At 41.1% G+C, this 27521-nt stretch overlaps 1 protein-coding gene, 1 long non-coding RNA gene and 1 pseudogene across 3 annotated transcripts in view; 2 read left to right on the top strand and 1 right to left on the bottom strand.

The window, feature by feature from the left end:
• Window positions 1-2423, bottom strand: part of MOB1B (MOB kinase activator 1B) — a 58543-nt gene extending 56120 nt beyond the window's left edge. The window contains exon 1 of one of the 2 annotated variants that reach the window (XM_072775336.1): window positions 2180-2423. In XM_072775336.1, coding sequence (XP_072631437.1) covers window positions 2180-2193 — 14 coding nt within the window. In that variant the 5' untranslated portion in view covers window positions 2194-2423. Of the gene's footprint in view, window positions 1-1037; window positions 1554-2179 lie in introns of those variants that run through there. The other variant, XM_072775338.1, reaches the window with a different exon arrangement.
• Window positions 2424-2505: 82 nt separating this feature from the next.
• The window catches only part of LOC140604192 (uncharacterized), a 42074-nt gene continuing 17058 nt past the window's right edge, over window positions 2506-27521 (top strand). The window contains exons 1-4 of the long non-coding RNA XR_012007215.1: window positions 2506-3165; window positions 21025-21101; window positions 21422-21579; window positions 21980-22033. This is a non-coding gene — a long non-coding RNA (uncharacterized lncRNA). The remainder of the gene's footprint in view (window positions 3166-21024; window positions 21102-21421; window positions 21580-21979; window positions 22034-27521) is intronic.
• Window positions 6542-6686, top strand: LOC140604363 (small nucleolar RNA SNORA62/SNORA6 family; annotated as a pseudogene).

Here is a 27521-nt window from a genome sequence, read left to right as displayed (position 1 = left end):
TGGTGCCTATATCAGTACCTGGCACAATAAACGATTTTCTTAACCAATAATTCTCTCCTTCTGACTTAAAGCCGTCAGGAGTTATGAGTCAGCATCTTCATAAACCTATCTCACATTGCCCTTATTTCCTCGGCTCCATCATTTACAGTAGCCTTACAAGTAGGCTTCCAAGAGCTAGAAGAAAATGTTTACATTTACTTCCTAACTTGCAACTTTTAATTTTCCTGCTCACCTACTGGTACAGAATTAGGTGTATATCTTCAGGAAGATATACCAAATAATATATAGATGAAATAATCAAAACTTTGTTCTTTCACTTTGATAATAATTACTTCTATCCATGAGGTCTTCACTTTAGATTTGAAACTACTGGTAGACAAAAAACAAAACCAATAAGGTTGGATTAACTTTTTTGGATTGTCAGGCATGAGGGCCAAATATATTGGGAATGTATTAACTGCTACATGAAACCTAACTGAAAAATTGTGCTCCAGACAGTACAAACCTATAATGTGGTATATATATATACACATATATATATACACACATTTGTTATGGCAGGATTTTTCTTATGTAACTTGTATGCTTCAGAAGAAATGAACTTAAGCACTGCATTTCAGTAACTATAAAATACTGAGCCATGTAAAAATAGGATACTATTCTATTTGTATTCAGAAAATATCACCAAGACCTTCTCGAGACATCCCCTAGTTTCAGCCAAATATGGTTCTTCCCTGCTTCAACCAATTTAGCTCTGAGTTCCAAGAGACACAAGCCCATCGGCAGCAGTCATGGACATCATCCACATTGCTATTTTGAAGACAGCTTCTACATTCTTGAAGAAATCAAATGCAAGCAATGTAAAACATAGTCTAGATGAGAAGCTTCAAGCTGAGACACCTGGATACCTGGATTCAAGCTAAAACTGGAAGCAGAGACCTTCATAAAGTCACCCAGTCCTCTCATGTAGCACACCTGTATGACACACTCAGATCAACTTCCAGGATGAGCCTAAGAAAGAGATTTCACCAACTCACATGTGTTCCGCAGGGTGACTCAAGGCAGGGCTCCTGTGCACACGAGAAATATCAAGCCCACCACCTGCCAGTTAATGTTCTGTGATCACAGCTTTGCATAATGCTCGGAAAACGATTAAAATCCCACGTATGAGCACGTGAAATTAAGGGTCAATTAAATTCTCAGGATCCAAGTGCCAATGTTGATGACTAAAAAATTACAGGTGGGGAAAGAAGGAAATCGGGACACAACTGCTAGGGTCATTGTTGTGAAGGAAAATGCTATCCCGTCCACGGCAGTAAAGGAGTATAAGGTGCAAGTTTCAGCCTCCGAGTCTTTATGAGCTTCTCTAACCACAGACTAAACGTGGGTGAATCACAACGAAGCCTTCAAAAGAGGAATTCCGAGGGTGTCAAGTCCTGTTTGCTGACGACCTGAGGCTGTCTGCTGCCCCCATACTCCCATTTGCCCATCCCGTTGGTCTGCCCGTCCCTCCTAAAATCGTCCACAATAAAGGACGAATAAATGAAATAACGACCAGTCCTAAACGTGACGTTATTGCATTTTCAAATCCTTCGCAAAACAACTCCCCGCGGACCTAATCAAGCCCGACTGATGGGTGCTTGTCTGAAAGGATGAGGCCCGGACTTCCCGGGGGCGCACGCCGGGGAGGGGGGGGGGGGGAGGCAGGCGGCTCTGCAGACCCCGAGGCCTCGGGCTGTCGCCAGGGCATCCGGACCCGAAAGCAGCGTCGTTAAGGGTGTCCCCTCCACGGGGCTCGGCGCCCCGACTTCCACTCCTAAAACCTAAGGGGAAAGTTAAAAGGGCGCTGAGGCCACGGGGGGGGGGGGGGGAAAGCGCAGCGCCCACTCTTCTGTGCTCGGGACCCAGGAGGAGGCGGCGGGCGGCAGCTGGCGGCGCAGGACGCACGGGCCGGGGAGGGGAGGGGAGGGGCAGCAGGTGTCCCCGCAGCGCAGCCCAGCGCAGCGCGCGAGCCCCGGGCAAGGGGCAGGGAGGCTCGGAGCCGCGGGGCGCAGGGCCGGGCGGACAGAGCCTGCTCGGGGGCTGCGGGGCTGCAGGGGGGCCGGGACCGCGGGGGAGCCCCCGCCCCCCCCCCCGGGGCCGCCCGAACAAAGCCGGCGCGCGGGGCCCGGCGACTCACAACAAGAAGCTCATGTCGGCCGCGGCGCGGGCTGGGCGGCGTCTCTAGGCCTCGGGGCGGCAGGCGCGCAGCAGCAGGAGGAAGGCGGCGCCGGCTTCTCCGCGGCGCGACCAGCTCGGCTCTGCTAGTTCCAACGGCAGGCAGAGGGGGCGGGAGGGAGAGGCGCCCGGCGCGGATCGCCCTCCGGGAGGCGGGGAAAGGCCGCACGCCCGCCCCCGGGAGCACAGCCGCCGCCGCCGCCCCCTCCCCTCCCCCCCCTCCTCCCGCTTCGCCCCGCCCCCCGCGGCCCTCACCCCGCGAGCTCTCGCGAGAGCGGCGCGCGCCCACCCTCCTCCTCCCGCGGAGCCCGCCCGCCGCTACGGGCCCGTGCACCGGGTCGGGGGCACGGCGCTGCCCGGCGGGGCTCCAGCAGCCAGGAGGGAAGCGAGCGCCGACCCCGGGATGCCGGGGCTCTGCAGCGAGGGACGGATCTGCCCGCGGAGACCCGCCGGCTGCGGATGTGCCAGGGATGACGAAGGCGGGGCCGCCCCTGCCGCCTTAGAGACCCGAGGAGGGCAACGTGTTTGGAACAGGTTGGGCGTGGCTCCGCGGGAGCCCGGGAGTCTGCGTGGGGCTCAGGGTCCCTGCCATCGTGAGGTCGCGCCTGAGAGCCCTGAACCGGGGGCCGCCCGGGGCCGTCACTGCCTCCGCAGGCAGCTTAGGCTGTCCTCGGCCCTGGTGCCCGGAGCGTTCCTGAGCAGATCCCAGAGTTTGGCCCAGAACCCTTGACTCCGAAATGCGGAGCTCTGCAAGGGAGACTGAGCCATGTCCGGCCTCCAGGATGCTTCGTGCAGCGCCCAGCGGTTACAGTGGTCCTGGGCCCCGTAAATGCTTGCTGAATCAGCATCCGCCGAGAGCCAACCCCCCCCCCCAACGTTATCAATTTGAGGACCCATTTATTGCACATGACATGTGCATCTCTACGCGCAGCAAGCACCAAATCACAAGTAAGCGGCGCCGGGGTGGCTCAGTGAGGTGCCTGCCTTCGGCTCAGGTGCTGATCTCAGGATCCCGGGACCCAGCCCCTGTTGCACTCCCTGCTCAGGGGACAGCTTGCTTCTCTCTCTCCCTTTATTGCTCCCCCTGCTTATGCTTTCTCTCTCTCTGTCAAATAAGTGACTTTTTTGAATCTTAAAAAAAAATCGACAAGTAAATTTTCAAAGTATCTGAACAAAACTTAAATAATGTGCAGCTATTAACCCACCTTGGGTTGGTTACTTAAAAGAAGTACTAATATGCAGTGTATTCTGTTGCGTTTGTGCACTATTACTTTGGCAAATCAAACCATGTTTTAAAAATGAGGAAAATAGGGATCCCTGGGTGGCGCAGGGGTTTGGCGCCTGCCTTTGGCCCAGGGCGCGATCCTGGAGACCCGGGATCGAATCCCACGTCGGGCTCCCGGTGCATGGAGCCTGCTTCTCCCTCTGCCTGTGTCTCTGCCTCTCTCTCTCTCTCTCTCTCTCTCTCTCTGTGACTATCATAAATAAATAAAAATTTTAAAAAAAAGAAGAAAATCTTGGAATCTTGACACCAACTCCAAAGAAGCAGAGGTCACTGGAATAATTTGAGACTTAAAGACTCAGAAGATGCAGGAAAGAAGAGGGGAAGAATCCATCTTAATATAGTGAAGATAATGGATTTACGACAAAAGCCCAGATCTTGATTTGGTGCTACTAATTTACTATATAATTCCTTAAGGGTCTTCTGAAAGTAAGACCTTGAATTAACCAGATTAGGAAATTATGTTTGGGGGGAGTAAATCAGTTGACCTGTTCAAACAACCGTCTCACCCCTGTTAAAATGAGAGCCTTGGATTATTACATGATCTGTAAGATATCTTCCAGTTCTAAAATCTGTTATGTCAGGGGTTTCATTCAAAGGACTGGCAGACAGTTCTCATCTGCTCACTGACTTGGTAGGTGGCTTATGTGGCTTTGCTTTTGTTCTAACACAGTTCAGATGAATTCTATGACACTGAATCAGAATAATGATCAGCAGAGGAGAGAATCTGCCAAATTACCTGCTGAGTTCTTCTTTTCATATCTCAAGGAGAGCTGCCTGAAATTAACGCGTGATAAAATTTAAATATATTGGTCTTAGAAATGATAGAGGTGTCATGTTAATAATACAGAATATAATTCCAGAGATTAAACATTTAAATCATACTGTGGCTGTCACAAAATTTTTTTTTTAATTTTTATTTATTTATGATAGTCACAGAGAGAGAGAGAGAGAGGCAGAGACACAGGCAGAGGGAGAAGCAGGCTCCATGCACCGGGAGCCCGACGTGGGATTCGATCCTGGGTCTCCAGGATCGCGCCCTGGGCCAAAGGCAGGCGCCAAACCGCTGCGCCACCCAGGGATCCCTGTCACAAAATTATTCAGCTTCAAAAGCACTGGAAAATTTAGAATCAAATAAAGGGTATATTCAAATAGACGTTTCTAATGACAATTTCACCTTCACCAATTCATATTTCATATTACTCTCCTCTTAAAATTTCAAGAAGTTACTCTCCTGATCAAAATCTTATTTTATTTATAAATATTTGTTTATGTGGGCACTTGGGTAGCACAGTCAGTTAAGCATCTGCCTTCTGTTCAGATTGTGATCCCAGGATCCTAGGATCGAACCCCGCATCAGGCTCCTTGCTCAGTGGAGAGCCTGCTCTCCCTCTCCCTCTGCCCCTAGCCCCCAACCCCTGCTCATGCACTCTCTCTCTCCTGCTCTCTTCCTATCTCAAATAAATAAATAAAATCTTCCCCCAAAATAAGTCTTTGTTTATGAAGGAAGATGATTAAAATTTGTATTTACCAATTTTTCAAAGAATTGACACTATAACAAGAATAGAACAGAACATGTATGGATATACCTTCAAATATCTTTTTAAAAGACTCATTCAGGGGATCCCTGGGTGGCGCAGCGGTTTGGCGCCTGCCTTTGGCCCAGGGCGCGATCCTGGAGACCCGGGATCGAATCCCACGTCGGGCTCCTGGTGCATGGAGCCTGCTTCTCCCTCTGCCTGTGTCTCTGCCTCATTCTCTCTCTCTCTCTCTGTGACTATCACAAATAAATAAAAATTTTTAAAAAAATGTCCTTTAAAAAAAAAAAAGACTCATTCAGAAGCACCTGGTGGCTCAGTTGGTTGGGCGTCTGCCTTTGGCACAGGTCATAATCATGGGGCCCTGGGATTGAGCCTCATGTTGGGCTCCCTGCTCAGCGGGGAGCCTGTTTCTCCCTCTCCCTCTGCTGCTCCCACTGCTTGTGCTCTCTCTCAAATGAATAAATAAAATATTTTACAAAAGTTAAAATAAAAAGTTTCGTTCAAATTTACAAGTAAGTGTAATTATATATATATAAATATAAACAAACAATAGTTATAAATTGTGGTAAGATAGGAAGTAAATAGAATAATGTGATAGTACCAGTGAAGGGAGAGCTAAGAAAAGCCTCCCTAAGGAGGTGACATTTTTGCTAAGACCTGAAACAGAGAAGGAGCCAGACTTGCGAAGAGCGAGCGGATGAGCATTTTCTGGTAGAGGAAATAACAAGCACAAATGCTCTAAGATAAGAAAGAGCTTAAGGAGTTCTTAAAACTGAAAGGTTATAACCTGGGCAAGTGAGCAAGAAGAATGGCATCAGATAAAGCTGGACATGTCCGAGGGCAGGCTGGGGTTCACAGGCCTAGGCAAGACATTTGGAGAAGTCAGCAGAGAAGTAAAATAAAATAATCCAAATAACATTTCGGTTTTTCAAATTTGATAATTTCAAACATATACAAAGGGGAAGAAATTAATATAATGAATCCATCACATAGCTTCAGCAATTATCAGTTCATGATCTGTGATTAACATTTTGGAAAGATCACTCTCTCTTCTTGTGGAGAATGGACCAGAAGGGGCCAGCATGTCAGAAGGGAAACCAGAAGACTATTCTAATAGTCCAGTTGTTTCTCAGTTGTGATTTGATTTCGTGTAGTATCAATAATAGAAGAAATTAATAATCTCAAGGTAATACCAACAGCACTTGGTGATCGATTGATTGTGGAGGTTGGAGAAATGAAGGAGACAAAGATTACTACTATTATTTTGGCTTTGGCAATTGATGGAAATACCCATTTACTGAAATAGGGAAGATACGAGTCACAATTTGGGAGTAAAACTAAAAGTTCCATTTTAGATATGTTTGCTTTGAGATGTCCATTAGACAGCAGAGTAGTGGTACCAGGTAGAGTTTTGCCTACAGTGCAAAGCATGTCAGGGGCAGGGGTCAAGATCTGAACTAGTGGCATGAATACAGACCTCAGTAAGTAAATCATATTTGAAACCCCACGTTGTTAGAGCTTGGAGTTGAGGCCACTGGCTGGCCGATGAACACACAGTGTAGATAGTGTGCTACAGGAGGGGCAAGTCTACTCCTAACACACGAGTCTCTGGCCCAATGAGTGGAGTTTGATAGTTTGAAAAAAAAAAGTGTTTGAATGGGACGCCTGGGTGGCTGGGCGGTTGAGCATCTGCCTTTGGGTCGGGGTGTGATCCCGCAGCCCCAGGATCGGGTCCCACACCGGGCTCTCTGCCCGATAAATACAATCTTTAAAAAAAGTATTTGAAGCCATAAGATCCAAAAAGAAATGTATATGCCCAATGAGGATAAACATAGCAAAGTGTTACCTGTAAGCATCTGAGTTTGTTCTTTCTTTACTTCTCTTCCCAGATATCTCCGGTTTCTGATCGCCATTTACCCAGTTATTTTTTTTTTTAAGGTTTTATTTATTTATTCATGAGCGACACAGAGAGAGAAGCAGAGACATAGGCAGAGGGAGAATAGGCTCCCTGCGGGGAGCCCAGTGTGGGACTCGATCCCAGGACGCTGGTATCACGCCCTAAGCCAAAGGTAGATGCTCAACCACCGAGCCACCCAGATGCCCCCATTTACCCAGTTATGATGATGATGTTGTAATTGTGTTGTGTCAAAAAGTCCTTATGTTTTATAAATATATACTGAAATATTTACAGGTGAAATAATATGCCTGGGATTTGCTTCAAATTATGTGGGAGAGGGAAGTAGGAGTATAGATGGATTGAGATTGGCCATGAGTTGGGATGTCTGTGTGGTTCAGCAGTTGAGCATCTGCCTTTGGCTCAGGGCGTGATCCTGGAGACCCCGGATCAAGTCCTACATCGGGCTCCCTGCATGGAGCCTGCTTCTCCCTTTGCCTATGTCTCTGCCTATCTCTCTTGGTGTGTCTTTCAGGAATAAACTAAAAAAAAAAAAAAAAAAAAAAAGGAGATTGGCCATGAGTTGATAGCCATCAAAGCCAGGTGATAAGTACATGAGGATCATTATACTCTCCTGTCTACTCTTGTTTAGTTTTGAATTTTCCCATAATAAAAAAGAAAAATAAATAGTAAGTCTCCTTTTGAAGAGGCCTATTAAAAGTATTATTAATGATGGGAATTTAAAATTTGCTGATGTAGACAATGATTTTTTGGACTAGAGCATTCTTTCCTTGCCCTCATATTGGCCAGTTTTTTCTGCCTATATATTAAGATATTCTTTAACATGTAAAAGTAAAAGCAAATGCTGTTAATGCCAGAGAGAAGAAATGCTGAATTCAAACTCTGTGGCTAAATCTAGGCCTCAGTATTTCTTAAGTAGCTGATCCCTTCTGATTTAGAAATGTGATCTGACTGTGAAAGAATAGACACCCAAACAGTATATACTAGAAAAAGTATACCCGGGCAACAAATCTTTTAGTAACCTGATAAAATGCATTCTGTTGTACCGGAGTATTTTGATTACATAGCATCTAGATTGGTGTGGTAATTATTCCACCTAATTAGTTTATTACATAAGATTGTTTTTATAGCTATCATATATTGAATATTTCTAATAGTCTAGTCACTCTGCTAAGCTTTTCATATATTTTATCCTTATGTCATTTATTCCTTAGACTGCCCCATAAGGTTGATGTTAGGTGTTATTTCCCCCCATTTATAGGTAAGGAAACTAATGCTAAGAGGTTATGTATGTAACTTGCTCAAAATCATGTAGCTAATAAGCATGATCTCAATTCAGTAGAGCCCATTTCCCTACCCCCCGTTCCCAGGGTGACCTAAATTAGAATGAAAATATCCTAAGTGAATTTTGGCATGCTACACAATCCCACATACCTAGCAATTCAACTTAACCCTTTTTAATGCTCTTTAGATTTTAATTCTATATCTTGCTTCATTACAGACAAACATGTATGTAGTGTATGGTTATAAATGTTTCTCAAGGACATATTATTCTGATGTAATAGAAAAGAATGGAAGTATAAAAGATTGGTTCATGAAGCTTGGTGTGTCTCAGTGCATTCATTTATCACTAAAAGCCATAAAGTATCAAAACACAAAGTTTATGTAATGTGTTATAATAGAAGAATAAATCTTCCATTGATCCTAAACTTTACCCAGTACCCTCCCCGTCAAGCTGTTCATTCTTTTGAAAGTGAGGTTCGCACAATGGAATGCTAAATTTAAGACAATGATGAGATGTAAATCATTTATCCAGTGAACAAGCATTTATTGTCTACTATGGCCTCTTGGAGCAAAAAACATTATGAATCCTATAGGTCATTAGAAAATACAGGCAATCAAATAAATAAAAGCAAAATTTTAAAAAATTGTATAACTTTCAGGAAGGAAAAGTTCATGTTATATGTGAGTATTTATTACAGGGACCTCATCTATTTTGGTTACCAGAGTGTTGGTTCTTATGCATTAAGAAATGAATAGTGCATATTTATCCTTGGATTTAAATTCCTGTTATGTTTATAAACAGCATAATTAAATAAAACTATTAACCCTCTTGTTATTGCTTACCAACTTGTGATGTTTTGAAGCACTATGACATCGAAATTGATTTTTGTTTTCAAGAAGCCAGTCTTAGAACTTTTTAGGTGTTAGTTTCTGTACAAGTGTTAGAATCTTAGTTCATAGGACAAAAATCATAAAATATTTCTTGCCTGGACTTTGCACTTGCTAAATAAATGTTGAATTTCTTGATCTATCAAGTTTACTATGGTCCATTATTAATTGGTTTTTCCCACTAAACTTAGACCATGTAGCCACTTTTCTAGGCAGCTGCGTTGGGAGAAGGGTCCTTTTTGAACCTATTCAAAGCTGCTTTTCCCGAATTGATAGGACATTTCCAAGGTCAGAAAGCCTAAAATTAACTCTACCAGCTGTATTTTCATTTGCCTCATATCACACATGGGCTCAGGGGGCTCAATCTGGTAGGCTTGCTTGCCGCTTCAATCTGCCGTGCCCTTAAAATTTGTTTGCCTGGAGTGCACATTGTGCACAAGATGTGCACAAGATGTGGTAGCTAAGCAGCCTGAAAGTGTATGGGAACTAAACAAATAAGTCTCTCTTTAAATCTCAAAGAGGCCTAGCAACAATGTGGAGGGTGAGGGATAGAGGAATCACTACTAAGTATGTCAGGTGAGCAGCTCAGCTTTTAACCTTGCTAAGGTTTCCCTAAAGAGCAAGCTGCTTATGTGCTGTCAAAGACCAAGAGATGATGATACAGTTTCAAAGAGTCTGTTTTTAGCCCACCCATCGCCATGAGGTCCTTTAGCATGAAAGACCATATATAGGCATGGAGAGTATCCCAACTGGCTGCAACTTAAAAATATCCTAAGAGAAGCAGCAGCTGTTACTTTCACCCACACAAATTCACAGTTGGCTTAATTAAATAGTGCCTGTTCTCAAGAGCTGCAGCCCTTTGGGTTATGCCCTATGTTCTTCAGCTGCTTCCCCCATCTCCATTCCCCTCCTTAAAGCAGAATGGATGAATAATAGAGATTAGTTATGAGCAGTTGAGGGTTCACATCAATGTAAACAATGAAATATGGAATTCAGATCTTCCAATATGGTCTTGAATCCCTGCCTAGGGACTCTAGGGACCCTGGGCAGTCCCTAGTCCCAGCCATTTGTTCTTTCTTGCTTATGGTCACTACCACACCCTCTTCTTGGCATTCTCTCATGTTTTTCACAGTTGTCATGGTCACAACCATAGCAACCTGAGAAGGCCACAATTCTCGTATAGCTGGAGACGTGAGCTACTCCTTTGTACAATATAATTCCTCTATACTGCACCAATAGGAATCTGTCCGTGATAGTCAACCTGTTTATTTTTTCCTTGGAAGAAATATTTCAACCCTCCCAAAATATCACTACTTTTAAGGCTAGTACAGTATCAAGGTAACCAGGATGCATCTGTAGAGAAGCAGCCCAGGATGATCAGTCCCACCTTGAAATTTGACCAACTGTTTCCAAATCCCTTATTTATAGGCTCTACTCTGTGTTTCCACACCGATCATTTCAAGTGAGTACAGGGCAAGGGCTGTCGTAGAATGAAACCACAATGATCAGGAAGATTTCCTATCCAAAATAAGGCATTTAAAGGAAGTAATCTTGTTTTTTTTTTTTGTTTTGTTTTGTTTTTAAAGGAAGTAATCTTGTAATGCACTCCTAATGAGGGATCTGAGACCTTTCTGGAACCCTACTATAAAGGACCACTTGCAAGATTTATTCATTCAGTCAATAGATCTTATTGAAGATCTCCCATAAACTAGTCACCATGCTAGAGAGGAGGATACAAAAGAAATATACATTTCAGCCCTCAAGGAGCTCATTTCTAATGCCAGAGCCTGACCTATAAACAAATAATTACAACACAAAATCTAACTGGATTATGTGCCAAGAGCTAAAGGAGCTCAGCTCAGGAAAGAGTTAATTTGAGAAGGAAAATAAAGATCACAGAGACTTTTACCAAAGAAGCAAGTCTTGAAGAATTAGTAGACTTTCTCCAGATCAAGAAGGAATGAGGGGTGCCCGGGTAGCTCAGCGGTTTGGTGCCTGCCTTTGGCCCAGGGCGCGATCCTGGAGTCCCGGGATCGAGTCCTGACTCGGGCTCCCCACATGGAGCCTGCTTCTCCCTCCTCCTGTGTTTCTGCCCCCCCCCCCCTCTCTCTCTATCATGAATAAATAAATAAATCTTTTTTTTTTTTTTTTTTAAAAAGAAGGAATGATAGAGGAGTAAGAGGCAGAGAGAAGGCATTACAGAAAGATAATGCCAGGGGACGCCTGGGTGGCTCAGTGGTTGAGCATCTGCCTTTGGCTCAGGATGTGACCCTGGGGTCCTGGGATCAAGTCCTGCATTGGGCTCCCCGCAGGGAGCCTGCTTCTCCCTCTGCCTATGTCTCTGTGTCTCTCATGAATAAATAAATAAAATTAAAGAAAAAAAGAAAAATAATGCCACATATGTAGAGCCCAGAAGCATGAAAAAAACACATGTAAACAAAGGAAATGCTGACTGCTACAACCGATGGCCACAGGATGAACTCTCATTTATTCACTCAACAATATTTATTAGTACTAACCATATGCTATTACTTTTGTCAGTACTTGGGGGATATAGTAGGGTACAAAACAAATTCCCTGACCCCAAGATGTTTATATTCTAGTGGGGAGGAGACCTTCTGAATTTGTCAGTGCATTAACTCTAGTTGTATTTGCATTTTCACGATCCCCAATTATGGCATGAAATCTCAAGCCTTATTAAAGCAATGTTTTAGAAGAGTAAAGGTATCAGGAATCGAGTAGGGAAGAAATTCCAGAGTCACAGTGTAAAGACAAAAAAAGTTCTTCTGACCACCAAGCGGACAATAGTTCCAATGCTATGTTGAACTCTGCTTTATTTGATACCACAGAATTGCAAACTAAATTCTATAGGAAGTGTTGTGAATATTTAAAATACAGCCTTTAGCCATAGCTCAATGACTGCATGGTCAAATGGCAGGTCTAAAATTGGAGCAGGTGTATGTGTAAAGAAATTAAGATGGAACCACAACTCTGTTCCAAGGAACAAAGGCTCCTCCTTCTCCAGTGTCTTTCCTCCCTCTGGCAACCTCCAGGGATGTGTGTCATCTATTAAAATCACTGTCACGGGGCCTTCATGCTTACAATTTCCTTAAATCTTCCCTGGATCATCAACACCCCTCACAGGAGGCAGGGGGGTGGGAAGGGGTGGTTTGTGGCTACACAGCATGGCTCAAAAGGCCAGTGCCTCCCAAGAGGCTACTCTGGATAGGGCTGAAGGCAGCTCTTTGTTTCCTAGAATATTCTGAGCCAACTGTGGCCTGCCTGAACTGCCATAGCTCTTAGAAAGCTTGTATAATCGTGGAAGCATATGAGAATCTAAGCCAGTACTTGAAAGAGACCACAGAGTCTTTAGGAAATGAGGGGAACTAATATTTATTTTATGCTGTATAATTTTCTGCCAAGTATCTTGCAAGACTCTGTATCTCAGAGTCTTAATTCTCACCACACCCCTCTGAGGCAGACATTACTGTCCAAGTTCTATGAATGAGGATATTAAATCACATCTAATATAGCACCAGTAGTAAGTAGGAGATTTCAGAATTTGAACCCAGGTACTAATTCATGGAGAATCAAAACGTCCCAGGGCTTTTTTATTGAAGAGTTGGGATTTTAAGTCACACAAACACAGTATTTTTGTTTTTAAGATTTATTTATTTAGTTATTCATTCAGAGAGAGAGAGAGAGAGACAGGCAGAGACACAGGCTCCATGCAGGGACGTGGGACTCGATCCTGGGTCTCCAGGATCAGACGCTGGGCTGCAGGCGGCGCTAAACCGCTGCGCCACCGGGGTGCCCCAAACACAGTATTATATAATACCGGATCACATATTAAGAAAGTTATTCCCTGGGATGCCTGGGTGGCTCAGTGAGCGTCTGCCTTTAGCTCAGGGTATGATCCCAGTGCCCTGAGATCAAGTTCCACATTGGGTTCACCGCAAGGAGCCTGCTTCTCCCTCTGCCTGTGTGTCTGCCTCTCTCTGTGTCTCTCATAAACAAATAAATAAAATCTTAAAAAAAAAAAAAAAAAGAAAGAAAAAGTTATTCCCCTTTATTTTCATTTCTTCTCATTATATGAAGGAGAAAGTTTTGGCTTGATACTAATATCTCTTTAACACTAAGTCTCTGGTTTTAAGAAGAGCCACAGGCTTTAGATCCAGAGGCTTCTATGTAGGCAACAATATGCAGCTACAGCTTAATAACACTGTGCTCTCACTGAATTTATTTATATTTTCTTCTACTACATAAAGCATGTGATACTGGTTTTCATTTAAGTAGTAATATAAAGTAGATCCCATTGGTTAAGTTCAGGATCTCTAGCATCATACTATTCAGATTCCTCTACTTACTTACTAGCTATTAGACCTTGGATAAATTCAGTAACTCTCAGTTTCCTCACTTGTGAAACAGGTTTAATGGTAAATTAACACAGCAGGTTAATGTGTGGATTCAGTGAGACATTGCATATTAAGCATTTAGAAAAATATTCAAAATATAGTGTTGCTTAATAAATGTTAGGTATTACTAAGTTTAGGAGAAAATGAGCTGATTTTTTTAAAAAAGATTTTATTTATTTGAGAGAGAAAGCACTAGACAGAGCATGGACAAGAGGGAGGGGCAAAGGGAGAAGGAGAAGCAGACTTCATGCTGAGCAGGGAGCCCGATCTATTGAGATGGGAATTGGGTTGGATCCCAGGACTCCAATGGCAACCCAAGCCTGCAGCTGCTTAACCAACTGAGCCACCCAGCCACTCCCAAAAGAAACTGATTTAAATCAGGATTTCTCAGGTGCTTGGGTGCCTCAGTTGGTTAAGTAAGGGCCTTTGGCTCAGGTCATGATCCCAGGGACCTGGGATCAAGTCTTCCATCTGGCTCCCTGCTTAGCAGGGAGCCTGCTTCTCCCTCTACCCCTCCTCCCCGCTCGTGATCTCTTTCTCTCTCTCACTCCCAAATAAATAAAATCTTTTAAAATAAATAAATAAATCAGGATTTCTCATTTTTGCCTCTGCTGACATGGTAAACCAGACAATTCTTTGTTTGGGAGGCCATGTTGTGTATTTTAGGATTTTTAATAGCATCACTGTCCTGTATCTACTAGATTCCAGGAACATCCAGTAATGATAAACTAAAACGAAGTTTCCAGATACTGCCAAATGGCCCTATAGGGGCAAAATAATCTTTGATGATTACTATTTGAAAGAAAATACTAGGTAAAAATAGGACTTAGGCATGACATGACTTAGACATGACAAATATCTAATATCTAAACTTATTATGAGAAAACCTGAAGTTTGAGAAACACTGTTCTCTATAGTACTATTTGAAATTTAATTATAGAAACCAGCAAGTACTATTTTTATTTATGGGTTTATGACTATGCTCTAAGTTTCCTTTCTTTTTTTTTTTTTTTTAAGATTTTATTTATTTATTTATTCATGAGAGACACAGAGAGAGAGAGAGAGGCAGAGACACAGGCAGAGGGAGAAGCAGGCTCCATGCAGGGAACCCGATGTGAGACTCATCCCAGGTCTCCAGGATCACGCCCGGGACTAAAGGCGGCGCTAAACCGCTGAGCCACCAGGGCTCCCTAAGTTTCCTTTCAAAGCTAAAGGTATTTGTACAGCTTAGAAGGAGTTGAGCTAGTAAGTTCATGAAATTTTTCTTTGACCTCTTTTTCACTTATCTTACGTCCTCTTTCAATCAGTCTGCTGACCTACACCCCCTTTTACACACATACCCAGAGACTGAGGAGGCAACATTCTTTGTCTAGACTTTGTAGACCCCTCCCTCCTCACAAGGATGCTCTTCTCTTCTCCTAAGGCCCTATTCTCAGATTTTTTGAATACATGTAAAAATGTAATTGATGCCATATTGGAGGATATGACTTCAGTTTCACACACCAAAAAACTAAACTATTTTTGGTCGAAACAATGAAGAAATTTATTGGTTCACGGAAATATAGCTTCAAAATTGGGAAGGTTTCGGGGTGGCCTTAATTCAGACGATCTAGCTTCATTTTCTACAGTTCCCTTGAGTCTGCCTTTCTCTGTGTGCCAGCTTCATCCTCAACTTGGTGGTAGATTGACTATAGCATTTTGGGACTTCACATTCACACCCAACCATGTTCAGAGGACATTGAAAAAAATTAAAAGATTTTAAAAATTTAAAAGATTAGGTGTATGAAAAGTTCTAATGGAAAATTTAAAAATTAAAAAAATTTAAAAGTTCTCTATCCCCAAAGTTCATTAGTTTACTGGGTGATGGATAGAGTGAGATAATATAAGTGAAAGAGGTTTGTAAACTGATACATAATTGTAAGGTATCTTTTTCTGGATTTTTTTGTTTTAAAGAATAATAAATCTACTCAACTAGATCATTTATAATAGATTTTATTGTACAATCTCACAGAACAACAATGGAGAATGAATGTCAAAGAAACCTCAAAACGGGCACCTTAATAGGGACAAATAGGTCTCAAGGAGACCTGGTGAGTGATTCTAGATTCAGGAAAGCTCCCAGAGTACTCAGAAGCAGAATTCATGGCCCTTATTATGCTTTGCTTTGATATGCACTGGTTATAATAATGTTTCTACTTTCTTCTGTCCTGTCCCCAATTGGCAAATTATTTCTGCATTTATAATTCAAATTGCCATACAATGTATTTTTGCACAAATCAATTTAAAATTTTATTTAAATAAATGAAAAGATGACATTATTATATGAAGACATCAGTGCTCTAATTAAACTACAAATTTAATGCAATTCTCCACCCAAGAAATAAACCAATAGGGTGGAGATTGTTTTTTAAAAAAGATAAGATTTCCCAGAAAAACTGAAATGTGCAAGTCTAACCAGGGAAATTCTAAAAAATAGGGATAGTGAGGTGGGGGAGCAGTTTATCTGATGTTAAAACATTATAAAGATACAATGTTTAAAAACTTGAAAAGCAAGCAAACATTATAAAGATACAATGTTTAAATTTTTTTTTTTTAATTTTTATTTATGATAGTCACACAGAGAGAGGGAGAGAGAGGCAGAGACACAGGCAGAGGGAGAAGCAGGCTCCATGCACCAGGAGCCCGACGTGGGATTCGATCCCGGGTCTCCAGGATCGTGCCCTGGGCCAAAGGCAGGCGCCAAACTGCTGCGCCACCCAGGGATCCCAAGATGCAATGTTTAAAAACTTGAAAAGCTGAATAGAAAGAAAAGATATAGACAAAAAATATACAAAGTCAATGCAAGAAAGTTAGATTATTCAGTAAATGGTAATAGGACAACTGCATAGCCATCAGAAAGTCTTGGATCTTTCCCTTAATTTTTTTATATTAAATTAAATTTCAAGTGGATCAAAGATTTAATTATAAAATTGAATCCATAAAAATGCTAGAAAAAAATTAAAGAATTTTTTAATATTCTCATTATGGAGAAAGCCTTCCCAAGCTTGACAGAACTCCAGAATCCAAATCCATACAGATATTGACAGCAGATATTGATAAATTTGATACATGAAAAAAATTTCCAATAATGAAAAATATTAATAACAAAATGTTTAAATTAGCAAATTGGAGTGAATATTAACAACATATTTCAGATGTCGTGCTTATTTCTTTGCTTTATAAACAGTTTTTATAATTCAATAAGAAAAAGATCACAATTTTTAAAAATAGGGAAAAATAAACATAAAGAAAATACTCTGCAATTGTTGGATAAATGTGGCAGATCTATCAGAACTGATTTTAAATGATCTTTCAGAGTTTCAGAGCCACCCGCCTGGCTCAGTCAGTAAAACATGGGACACTTGATCTCAGGGTCATGAGTTCACACCCTATGTTGGGCATAGAGATTACTTAAAAAAAAAAAGTAAAAATTTTAAAAAAGCAGTAAATAAATGATCTTCCAGATGTATTAGTAAGAGAGGAAAAAAAGCAAAGTTCAGAAAAATAATGTAGTAGTCTATCATTTGTTAAAAAAAAAAAAAAAAGAGGAAGGCAGCCTGGGTGGCTCAGCGGTTTAGCGCCTGCCTTCTTCGGCCCAGGGCGTGATCCTGGAGTCCTGGGATCGATTCCCATGTCGGGCTCCCTGCGTGGAGCCTGCTTCTCCCTCTGCCTGTGTCTCTGCCTCTCTCTTTCTCTCTCTGTGTGTCTCTCAGGAATAAATAAATAAAGTTTTAAAAAAAAAAGAGGAGGGGTGACCACGTTATCAATTTCTTTATTGTTGCTAAAACAAATTACCACAGATTAAGTGGACTAAAACAACGCAGATGTATTGTTTTACATTTCTTCTTCTTCTTCAGAAGTCCAAGAGTGGTTTCCCTGGCTAAAATCAAGGTAATTCCAGGGCTGCATTCCTTTTGGAGGATCTGGGGGAGAATCCATTTCCTGGTCTTCTCCAGCTGCTATTGTGTGTTCACAATCCTTGACTCATGGCTTTTTATCACTCCAATAGTTGCTTCTTTCATCATATCTCATTCTCTGAATCTTCTGCCTCTCTTCCATCTTTTAAGGACCGTTGTGATTATATTGGACCAGATAATCCAGGATGATCTCCCCATCTCAGGACCGCTAATTTAATATAATCTGAATATCCTTTTTGCCATATGAGGCAACAACATTGTGTCAAAGAAACACCAGAACCATGTTAAAATCAGGTTTTATTCAAGATTATTGCAATAGAGGAAAATAATAGGGTGTAGAACTGAATACAACATGGACAAGTAGGGATTTATAGCCAGGGAGCAGGGTAGGGGTCAGTGAATGGAAAATTTCTAAGAGGAAACATCAAGGGTAAAAGTGGATTTCTGGCTAAATCAAGCTGACAAGATTACTACTCAAGGCGGGCCAAGGGGCTCAGGTATCCTTTGGAGAAAGGTGGAGGATGAGGAATTTGATCAGGTATCTAGAGTGATTAGATGTCAAGGGTGGGTTCCTAGCTAAATTGACTTAGTTCTTGCTAAAACTGGGCAATGCAAAGACAAACACGGAAGTTCAAAGGTAAAGGCCTGGTTGAGAAGATGGTTCAGGGTTAAATTTGATTAAGGAGAGGATATTTTATTAAGAGTCTTAGGTTCAGGGAGCCTGGGTGCCTCAATGGATTAAACCTCTGCCTCAGGGAGCCTGGGTGGCTCGTTGGTTTAGCGCCGCCTTCAGCCCAGGGCGTGATCCTGGAGACCTGGGATCAAGGGCCACTTAGTCCGGCTCCCTGCAGGAAGCCTGCTTCTCCCTCTGCCTGTGTCTCTGCTTCTCTCTCTGTATCTCTCATGAATAAATAAAGTCTTTAAAAATAAAAGTAAAAAGAAAAACCCTCTGCTTTTTGCTTAGGTCATAATCCCAGTGTCCTGAGATGGAGCCACTTATTGGGACCCCCTGCTCAGTGGAGAGCCTGCCTCTCCTGCTGCCTGCCCCCCCCCTCCCCCGCTAGTGTTTTTTTGCTCTCTCTCTCAAATAAATAAAATAGAATCTAAGAAAAGAGTCTTAGGTTCTAGGAATTAGAGTATGGACATCTTTTGGTGGGGGAGGGGGATCATTATTCTGGCTGCCACACTAGGAAAATTGATCAGCCAAAGAAAATCAACTGAAAAACTATTGGAAGCAATAAAAATAATTCATTAGAGTGGTTGGCTATAAATTTAATATATAAAAAGCAATATCCCATCTACCTAGCAACTAAAATGATAAAAAACAGAAATATATGTATGTTCTTGATTATGCAAGAAAATGATAAAATGTCATAGGGGAGAGCAAATATCAACCTGGGCATCAGAAGAAGGAAAAAGCATTATTTTTCAATGTGTCCACTTTTGCATCATTTAATTCATTTTATAGCCATCATCTGCTGAACAAATGAATCTGACCTCGTCACTGCCTATTTAAAATCTTGTATTGGGGGATCCCTGGGTGGCGCAGCGGTTTGGCGCCTGCCTTTGGCCCAGGGCGCGATCCTGGAGACCCGGGATCGAATCCCACATCGGGCTCCCGGTGCAGGGAGCCTGCTTCTCCTCTGCCTGTGTCTCTGCCTCTCTCTCTCTCTCTCTCTATGTGACTATCATAAATAAATAAAATTAAAAAAATAAATAAATAAATAAAATCTTGTATTGGTCTTTTGGTTATTGGTGGTGTTGCTGACTATTGGAATTGATTTTGTGGGCTGCTTTTTGTTTTTGTTGTCAATTATCCAGCTCCCTTTTCCTATTTTGGAAGTATTTGCCATTGTATCTGATTTTGATAGGACTCAGTACCCCATCTTTTACTACAGAAACTGAAAGGGAAAGAAATGGCATCCTCCTAACCAGGACATTGACTGGATGTGGTTACGCTGAAACCGAGGGACCCTTAGATCTATTCAGGGAACCTGCAGAACCATTCTGCCCACAGTGGTGGAGGTGGGCTCTGGCCAGTCTATTCTAACTAAAAAACAGCTATTGTACTGTGTGTTTTTGATCTGTGGGAGTTCCTTGATTTTCTTCTGTTTTCCAAATCTTATCTTCAACCTTCTGCTGATTCTATGAGTGCCCCAGTATGTGCAATAACATTCTTTTTTCCTATTTCTTGTCACAAAAACCTCCAACTCCAGGTATCAGTTAAACCCAAACAAACAAACACCACTCAGCAAATCATACAAGGCCCCACTTTTTTTTTTTTTTTTTTGGAGGCTTCTCTCTCATCTACCTCACCCCCAGGACATACCTGGATTTTCCACAATTTTCCTAAACATGCTATGCATTTTTACCCCTCCATAACTACTGAGAATGCTTTCTTCCCCAGAGAGGCAAGTGCTTTCTGAGCTTTTAATACTCACTTAATTCAACTATAATTTCTTTGAAGTATCCTTTTATAGCACTTTTCCTCCTACTTCTATGGTCTATTACAATGTTTATCATATTACATTTGAAGTACTCGAACTGTTTTGTATCAGACTAAGAAGTCCCAGGGAGGATCCACCCAACGGGGCCTGGACCAGCTCACAGCATTTTGGGGTTTCTTAATAAATATTAGTTGGCTAAATGCATGAAATTAGTGAAATACATTTTTGATGCTTCAAGATCATTATGACCACAACCACCTTTATCTGGTCTATTTCACTGTAGCTCCTTGGTGTTACAAAATATTATAGGATGATTTGTTCTTTTTTTTTTTAAGATTTATTTTTATTTATTTATGATAGACATAGAGAGAGAGAGAGAGGCAGAGACACAAGCAGAGGGAGAAGCAGGCTCCATGCAGGGAACCCGATGTGAGACTCAATCCAGGGTCTCCAGGATCAGGCCCCAGGCCAAAGGCAGGCGCGAAACCGCTGAGCCACCCAGGGATCCCCAATTTGTTCTTTTAAAAATATATTTAAGGGACGCCTGGGTGGCTCAGTGGTTGGGCATCTGCCTTGGGCCCAGGGAGTGATCCCTCGATCTGGAGGTCGAGTCCCACATCAGGCTCCCTGACTGGAACCTGCTTCTTCCTCTGCCTGTGTCTCTGCCTCCTCTCTCTCTCTCTCATGAATAAATAAATAAAATCTTTAAAAAATAAATAAATAAAAAATAAAAATATATTTAATATTTGGGGCACCTGGGTGGTTCAGTCGGTTGAACCACCGACTCTTGATTTCAACTCCAGTGATGGTTCCTGGTTGTGGTCTCCAGGTCCTAGGATCGAGTCCCTGTCTGGCTCCAAGCTCAGTGCAGAGTCTGACTGTCCCTCCCCCCACCCCGTCTGCTCCTCTCCCCTGCCCCCATCCCAGAGCACACACATGCTGTCTCTGTCTCTTGCTCTCAAATAAATAAAGTTTTAAAAATATACATATTTAATATTTGACAGCTTAAAAATAACTTCCACATACATTTCCTTAAAAAATTTTTTTAATCTTAATTTTCTTTTTTCTTTTTTTTTTAGTAATCTCTAGCCCAACATGGGGTTTGAACTTATGATCCCGAGATGGAGTCACACGCTCTACTGTCTGATCCAGCCAGGTGACCCTAAACATATACTTTGTTGATTTTTGTTGCAACCATGTGAGGTGAGCCAGGGTAATGACTTCCAGACAGATTGAGTAACTTCCCTAAGATTATATTATTTATAAGTGGGAATATGATAATAAAATTAATTTTAAAAAATATAAAATTTACTTAACACTTACCATACCTGAACACTTTTTTAACTCACTGTGTGTAGTTTGATCCTTTTCACTACTTGGTTACTACTATTACTATCTCTGTTGTATGGATGGGGAAACTGAGGTCACCATTAATTTTTTTTTTTTTTTAAGATTGTATTTATTTATTCATGACAGACACACAGAGAAAGGCAGAGACACAGGCAAAGGGAGAAGCAGGCTCCTTGCAAGAAGCTCCACGTGGGACTTAATCCCAGGTCTCCAGGATCACACCCCTGGGCTGAAGGCGGGGCTAAACTGCTGAGCCACCCAGGCTGCCCTGAGGCCACCATTTAGTAAGTAGTAAAGCTGGATATTTGAACCAGATCTACTGAAATGGAATCAAGTTTCCCAAGTCATTATGCTACACTGGTAATTTCTTTAAGGATTTATTTATTTATTTATTTATTTATTTATTTATTTATTTAATGAGACTGAGAAAGAGTGTCAGTGGGCAGGGAGGTTGGAGCAGAGGGAGAGGGACAAGCAGGCTCTCCACTGAACCTGCAGCTGACTTGGGGCTTCATCCCACAACCCCAAGACCACCATCTAAGCTGAAACCAGGAGCCCAACACTTAACCGATTGCACCACGAGGGGGCCCTACACTGGTATTCTATTACAATCTCCTGCTGGTTCCTAATGGTGATACCTACAACATGGCTTCATACTTTTCTTTTGTGCTATTTTCTTGTTAGGACGTGGTACAATTTTGCTGCTGCTAATTCACCACTTATCTGTGCTGAAAACCAGTAAGTAAATTTGGTGTTATGTCTAAAATTAAGAGGAAATGGATGACTATCTTGAATTCTGTAACATCTTTTATAGGGAAATCGTTTTTTGTTTGTTTACTTATTGATTCTCCATCATGTTCTATTCAATAAAAGTCTCAAAAAAGTTCCCTTTCTCAAATAGCTTTATCTGAGTTCACTCATGCAATTGACCTGAAAACAATGTTCTCTATGTAGTTAATGGGGTGTTAGAGTGGCGATTATCTGAAAGACATAATCTGTATTTTAGCAGTTGGGCTCATCCACCTGAAGGAAAGAGGCACTGGCCCACTCAGTGAACCGACCTCAGAATTGTTTGGCTGGGGATCCCTGGGTGGCGCAGCGGTTTGGCGCCTGCCTTTGGCCCAGGGCGCGATCCTGGAGACCCGGGATCGAATCCCACATCGGGCTCCCGGTGCATGGAGCCTGCTTCTCCCTCGGCCCATGTCTCTGCCTCTCTCTCTCTCTCTCTGTGACTATCATAAATAAATAAAAATTAAAAAAAAAAAAAAAAAGAATTGTTTGGCTGTAAACTGCTTCAACAGTGTAAATGGCTGAAATGAAAAATGGATATACCTTGCCAAAGAAGTAGAGCTCACAGCTTCAGAAAAATTGCTGAGCTCTAAAACTCGTTAGTAAACACCCTTTTGAAGGGTTTATTCTTTACAAATGAATATTTCTTTATTACAACCTCTTTTCTTTTTATTATATACTCTTATGTATGTATCACACACACAAAAAAGACCAGAGAGCTTAAATTTGCCTACATTACTGGCAGTAGAGAAAAGCCCACTTTTAGTACATGTACTAATCAAAACAGCGCAATAATTACCTATGCATGAGTATTCATGAAGTTTCTTTTAGAAGAATGTCTAAGAATCTGATTTCACTCAGTTAATTCCATGCACCTTTACGGAATACTTGTCATATGTCCAGTACTCTATTGATATTAAATATCAGTAGTGAACAAAATCAATATGGTTCCTACCCTCATTGATACCACATCTCCTATTATGCAGCTTCATTACATAATAAACTTCTATTTTTATTTTTTTATTTTTAAAAAATTTTTTATTTATTTATGATAGTCACACACACAGAGAGAGAGAGGCAAAGACACAGGCAGAGGGAGAAGCAGGCTCCATGCACCGGGAGCCCGATGTGGGATTCGATCCCGGATCTCCAGGATCGCGCTCTGGGCCAAAGGCAGTCGCCAAACCACTGCGCCACCCAGGGATCCCCATTTCTTCATTTTCAAAGTAAAATGCCACTTTGTAAATTATGCTGAGATTGTGGAAATGACTTCAGTTTTTTTTTCTTTTCAGCATTTTCTGATGGATCATGTTTTTTTTTTATAATATGAAAAAAGAAAATTCATAACAGAGTATTTGGAAAATAGTTTAAAGTTCTGTGCTGCTGGAGTACAAGTGCATGGAACAGATCAGTAGAAATTGAGGCTATTCCGACATCTGGCTGGAATCAGACCAAGTTCAATTTTGTAGCCTGGATAATGTTTTGAGCTTGATCTGATGAGCAGTGGGGAACCACTGGGGATTTTTAAGCAGATGATTACCAATCAGATTTGTAATTTATTTATTTATTTATTTTTAAAGATTTTATTTATTCATTCATGAGAGACACAGAGAGAAGGCAGAGACACAGGCAGGCTCCTTGCAGAGATCCTGACATGGGACTCGACCCCAGAACTCTGGAATCACACCCTGGGTCAAAGGCAGACGCTCAACCACTGAGCCACCAAGGCAGCCCCAGATTTGTAATTTAAAAAGAAGCTGTAATGATAGATTTTGTTAAAATAAGATAGACTTTACTACTATTTTGTTATTCCCCCCATTTAAATTCACAAAGTATAATTCAGCTGTCTCCATTGTTGATTTAGCCTGTTTCCTCATACTATCGGGGTGAATAATTAAAATTTTTAAAATTGAAGTATAGTTGACACACAATGTTCTATTAGTTTCAGGTGTACAATATCATGACAACAAGCTTATATGTTATGCTATATTCATCACAAGAGTAGCTATCATCTGTCATCATACAAGGCTATCATAATATCATTGACTACATTCCCTATGCTGTACTTTTTATTCTCATGACTTACTCATTCCATAACTGGAAGCCTGTATCTCCCACTATGAATTTGTTTTGTTTTTTAAATTCCACATATAAGTGAAATTGTATAATATTTGCATATCTCTGACTTCTTTCACTTAGCATAATACCTTCCAGGTCCATCCATTTGTCATAATATGCAAAAATCCCATTCTTTTTTATGGCTGAGTAATATTCCATATATATATCACATTTTTCTTATCCATTCATCTACTGATGGATACTTGGGTTGCTTCCAAATCTTGACTGTTGTATATAATGCTGCAATAAACATAGAGGTGCATATGTCTTTTCAATTTAATGTTTCTGTTTTCTCTTGGTAAATGCCCATTAGTAGAATTACTGGGATCATATGGTAATTCTATTTTTTATTTTTTGAGGAACCTTAATACTGTTTTCCACAGTGGCTGCAACAATTTACATTCCTACCAACAGTTGCATGAGGGTTCCTTTTTCTCCACACTGTTACCAACAGTTGTTATTTCTTATCTTTTTTATTCTAGCCATTCTGAAAAGTATACAGTGATATCTCATTGTGGTTTTTTTTTAAAGATTTTATTTATTTATTCATGATAGTCACAGAGAGAGAGAGGCAGAGACACAGGCAGAGGGAGAAGCAGGCCCCATGCAGGGAGCCCGACGTGGGATTCGATCCCGGGTCTCCAGGATCACGCCCTGGGCCAAAGGCAGGCACTAAACCGCTGCGCCACCCAGGGATCCCTCTCATTGTTGTTTTGATTTACATTTCCCTGATGATGAATGATGTTGGGCAACTTTTCCATGTGTACGTTTGTCATGTGTATGCCTTTGGAAAAATGTCTCTTCGAGTCCTCTACCCATTTTAATCAGATTTTTTGTTTTAAGGTGTTGACTTGTATAAGTTCTTTATGCATTTTTGATATTCACCCTTTATTGGATAACTCATTTGCAAATATCTTCTCCCATTTAGTAGGTCGCGTTTTGTTTTTGTTGATGGTTTCCTTCACTGTGCAAATCTTTTTATTTTTGTGTAGTCCCAATAGCTTATTTTTTATTTTGTTTCCCTTGCTTTAGGAGATATCTAGAAAAATGCTTCTATGATCAATGTCAAAGAAATTACTGCCTATATCTTCTAGGAGTTTTATGGTTTCAGGTCTTATATTTATGTCTTTAATCCATTTTGAGTTCTTTTTTGTGTATGGTGTATGAAAGTGGCCCAGTTTCACTTTTTCGCATGTAGCTGTCCAGATTTCCCAGTACCATTTACTGAAAAGGCTGTCCTTTCCCCCACTGTATATTCTTGTCTCCTTTGTCATAGATTAATTGACCATATAAGTGTGGGTTAATTTCTGGGCTCTCTATTCTGTTCCATTGACCTATGTGTCTGTTTTGGTACCACTATGCCACTACCACACTGTTTTGATTACTACCGTTTTGTAGCTGATAATTCTAGTTTAATTCACTTTTCTATGCTATGAAGTATTTCCTTTGTACACTTACGGAAAATTGCTGGATTTTTTCTCCCAAGACATAAGCACAGATAAGAAAGGGTATCTGGTTGGTATTCAAACCCAACTATTTCAAGTGAACCAGATTTTCCTCAATAGACAAACTTTTATTAATCAGCAAACTTTTATTATTCATTAGCCCTAATACTCCATCATATGATATAGTATTTTCTTGACCTTTGGCCAGAGGGAAAACAGTAGTGCTGATTCAGTAGGTTTGATTCTCATTGATAGGATCTGGGGAACAGATTTTCAGAAACACTGTAGGGATCAGCAGAAGCTGTTGGGGAAGAACTCATTGGGTGGGATCTCTGCCTCCCTCCCTATCTCCAGACATACAGACCACAAAGGGAAACTCCTTACTTACCTATTGTATAGTATGTATTAGGTTTTGTGTGAGAATAATTTGAAAGAAAAAAACTTAAGTTTGAAAATCTTGGAAAACACTATACTAGCCCATTTTTCAGATACACATATAAGAAGCTATGGGCTCTCAATTTATTTTGAAATAATGGGTAAACTCCTTCTCTAGCTGTGGTTTTTACACCCTCCTTAGATCTCTACATACATACCATCCTTTTTGTCTTTTAATGCATCCAGCTTGGTAGGAGGATAAGAATTTAAGGTTCATTCCAACAGCACAGCAGCTATTTCAAATATTTAGTCACTAAGGGAAATTAGTGACTAAATATTAGATCTCTTCATAATTATTACCCTAATTATCTAGAAAAATGTTGTTTCTTATAATTGCCTTACTTCTACTGAAAGCAGTTTGCTCTCATGATGTAGGGCAGCAAACAAGAATTATTACAGTTGCTTTGAACAAACTATATGGTTTATAATTGCAGCTTTAAAATTACCCAATATACTTTCTTGAATGTCAGTAACAAAGTACAAGCAAAACAAAAACCGGACTTATTTCTCTTTTCTGACAAAAGTAGTCATCTTCTTATCAAAATGTTCACTGAAAGGAGAAAAGCAGCTTAATTAGTTTTCAATATGTTAATAGAATTCTATTATCTTGCTGAAGTGTGTGTTTTGTAATAAAACCTTTTCAGCATGTTTTAGTTTTTAAAAAATTGACCAGTGACTGTCAAGAAATAATTAACTGAGTTCTACTTAGGATTAACCCTCCTAAAAATTGGACTCAATTTTACTTTTCTATAATAGCCTAGTTAGTAAATGAAAAGTCAGGCCTACAGCTAGCGTTAAATACGGAACTATCTTTAAGTTCCTATCTAGCTGCATGAAAGAAATACCACTTTTTTTTTTACGCTGAAATGGCATTATTATTAGTTGATATCAAGATTGCTTTCATAAGGGGTGCCTGGTGGCTCAGTTGGTTAAGCATCCCAACCTTGATTTCGGCTCAGGTCATGATCTTGGGGTTGTGAGATGGAGCCCTGAATCAGGCTCTGCTCTCAGTGGGGAGTCTGCTTCTTTCCTTCTCCCACTCCCTCTGCCTCTCTTCCTACCTGTTTGCAGGTACACACACTCTCTCTCAAATAAATAAATAAATCTTTTTAAAAAAGACTGCTTTCACAAAATAACATATTGTGTCAATGGATTACATCAACATCACTACAATTCAAACTCTACCTTTTATTCACATCTAGGCAAACGGAGCCAAATTTCATATAGGAAATTTCACATTTTTTAAAAGATTTTATTTATTTGAGAGAGAGAGAGAGAGTGAGGGGCACGTGGGTGGCTCAGTGATTAAGCATCTGCCTCTGGCCTAAGTCGTGATCCTGGAGTCCTGGGATTGAGTCCCACATCAGGCTTCCCACAGGGAGCTTGCTTCTCCCTTTGCATATGTCTCTGCCTCTCTATCTCTCTGTGTCTCTCGTGAA

This window comes from Canis lupus, chromosome 14 (genome assembly GCF_048164855.1).
Source record: "Canis lupus baileyi chromosome 14, mCanLup2.hap1, whole genome shotgun sequence".
In the NCBI taxonomy this organism is placed as follows: domain Eukaryota; kingdom Metazoa; phylum Chordata; class Mammalia; order Carnivora; family Canidae; genus Canis; species Canis lupus.
Note: the sequence above shows the minus strand (reverse complement) of the source record. Positions and strands in the feature narration are given on the sequence as shown.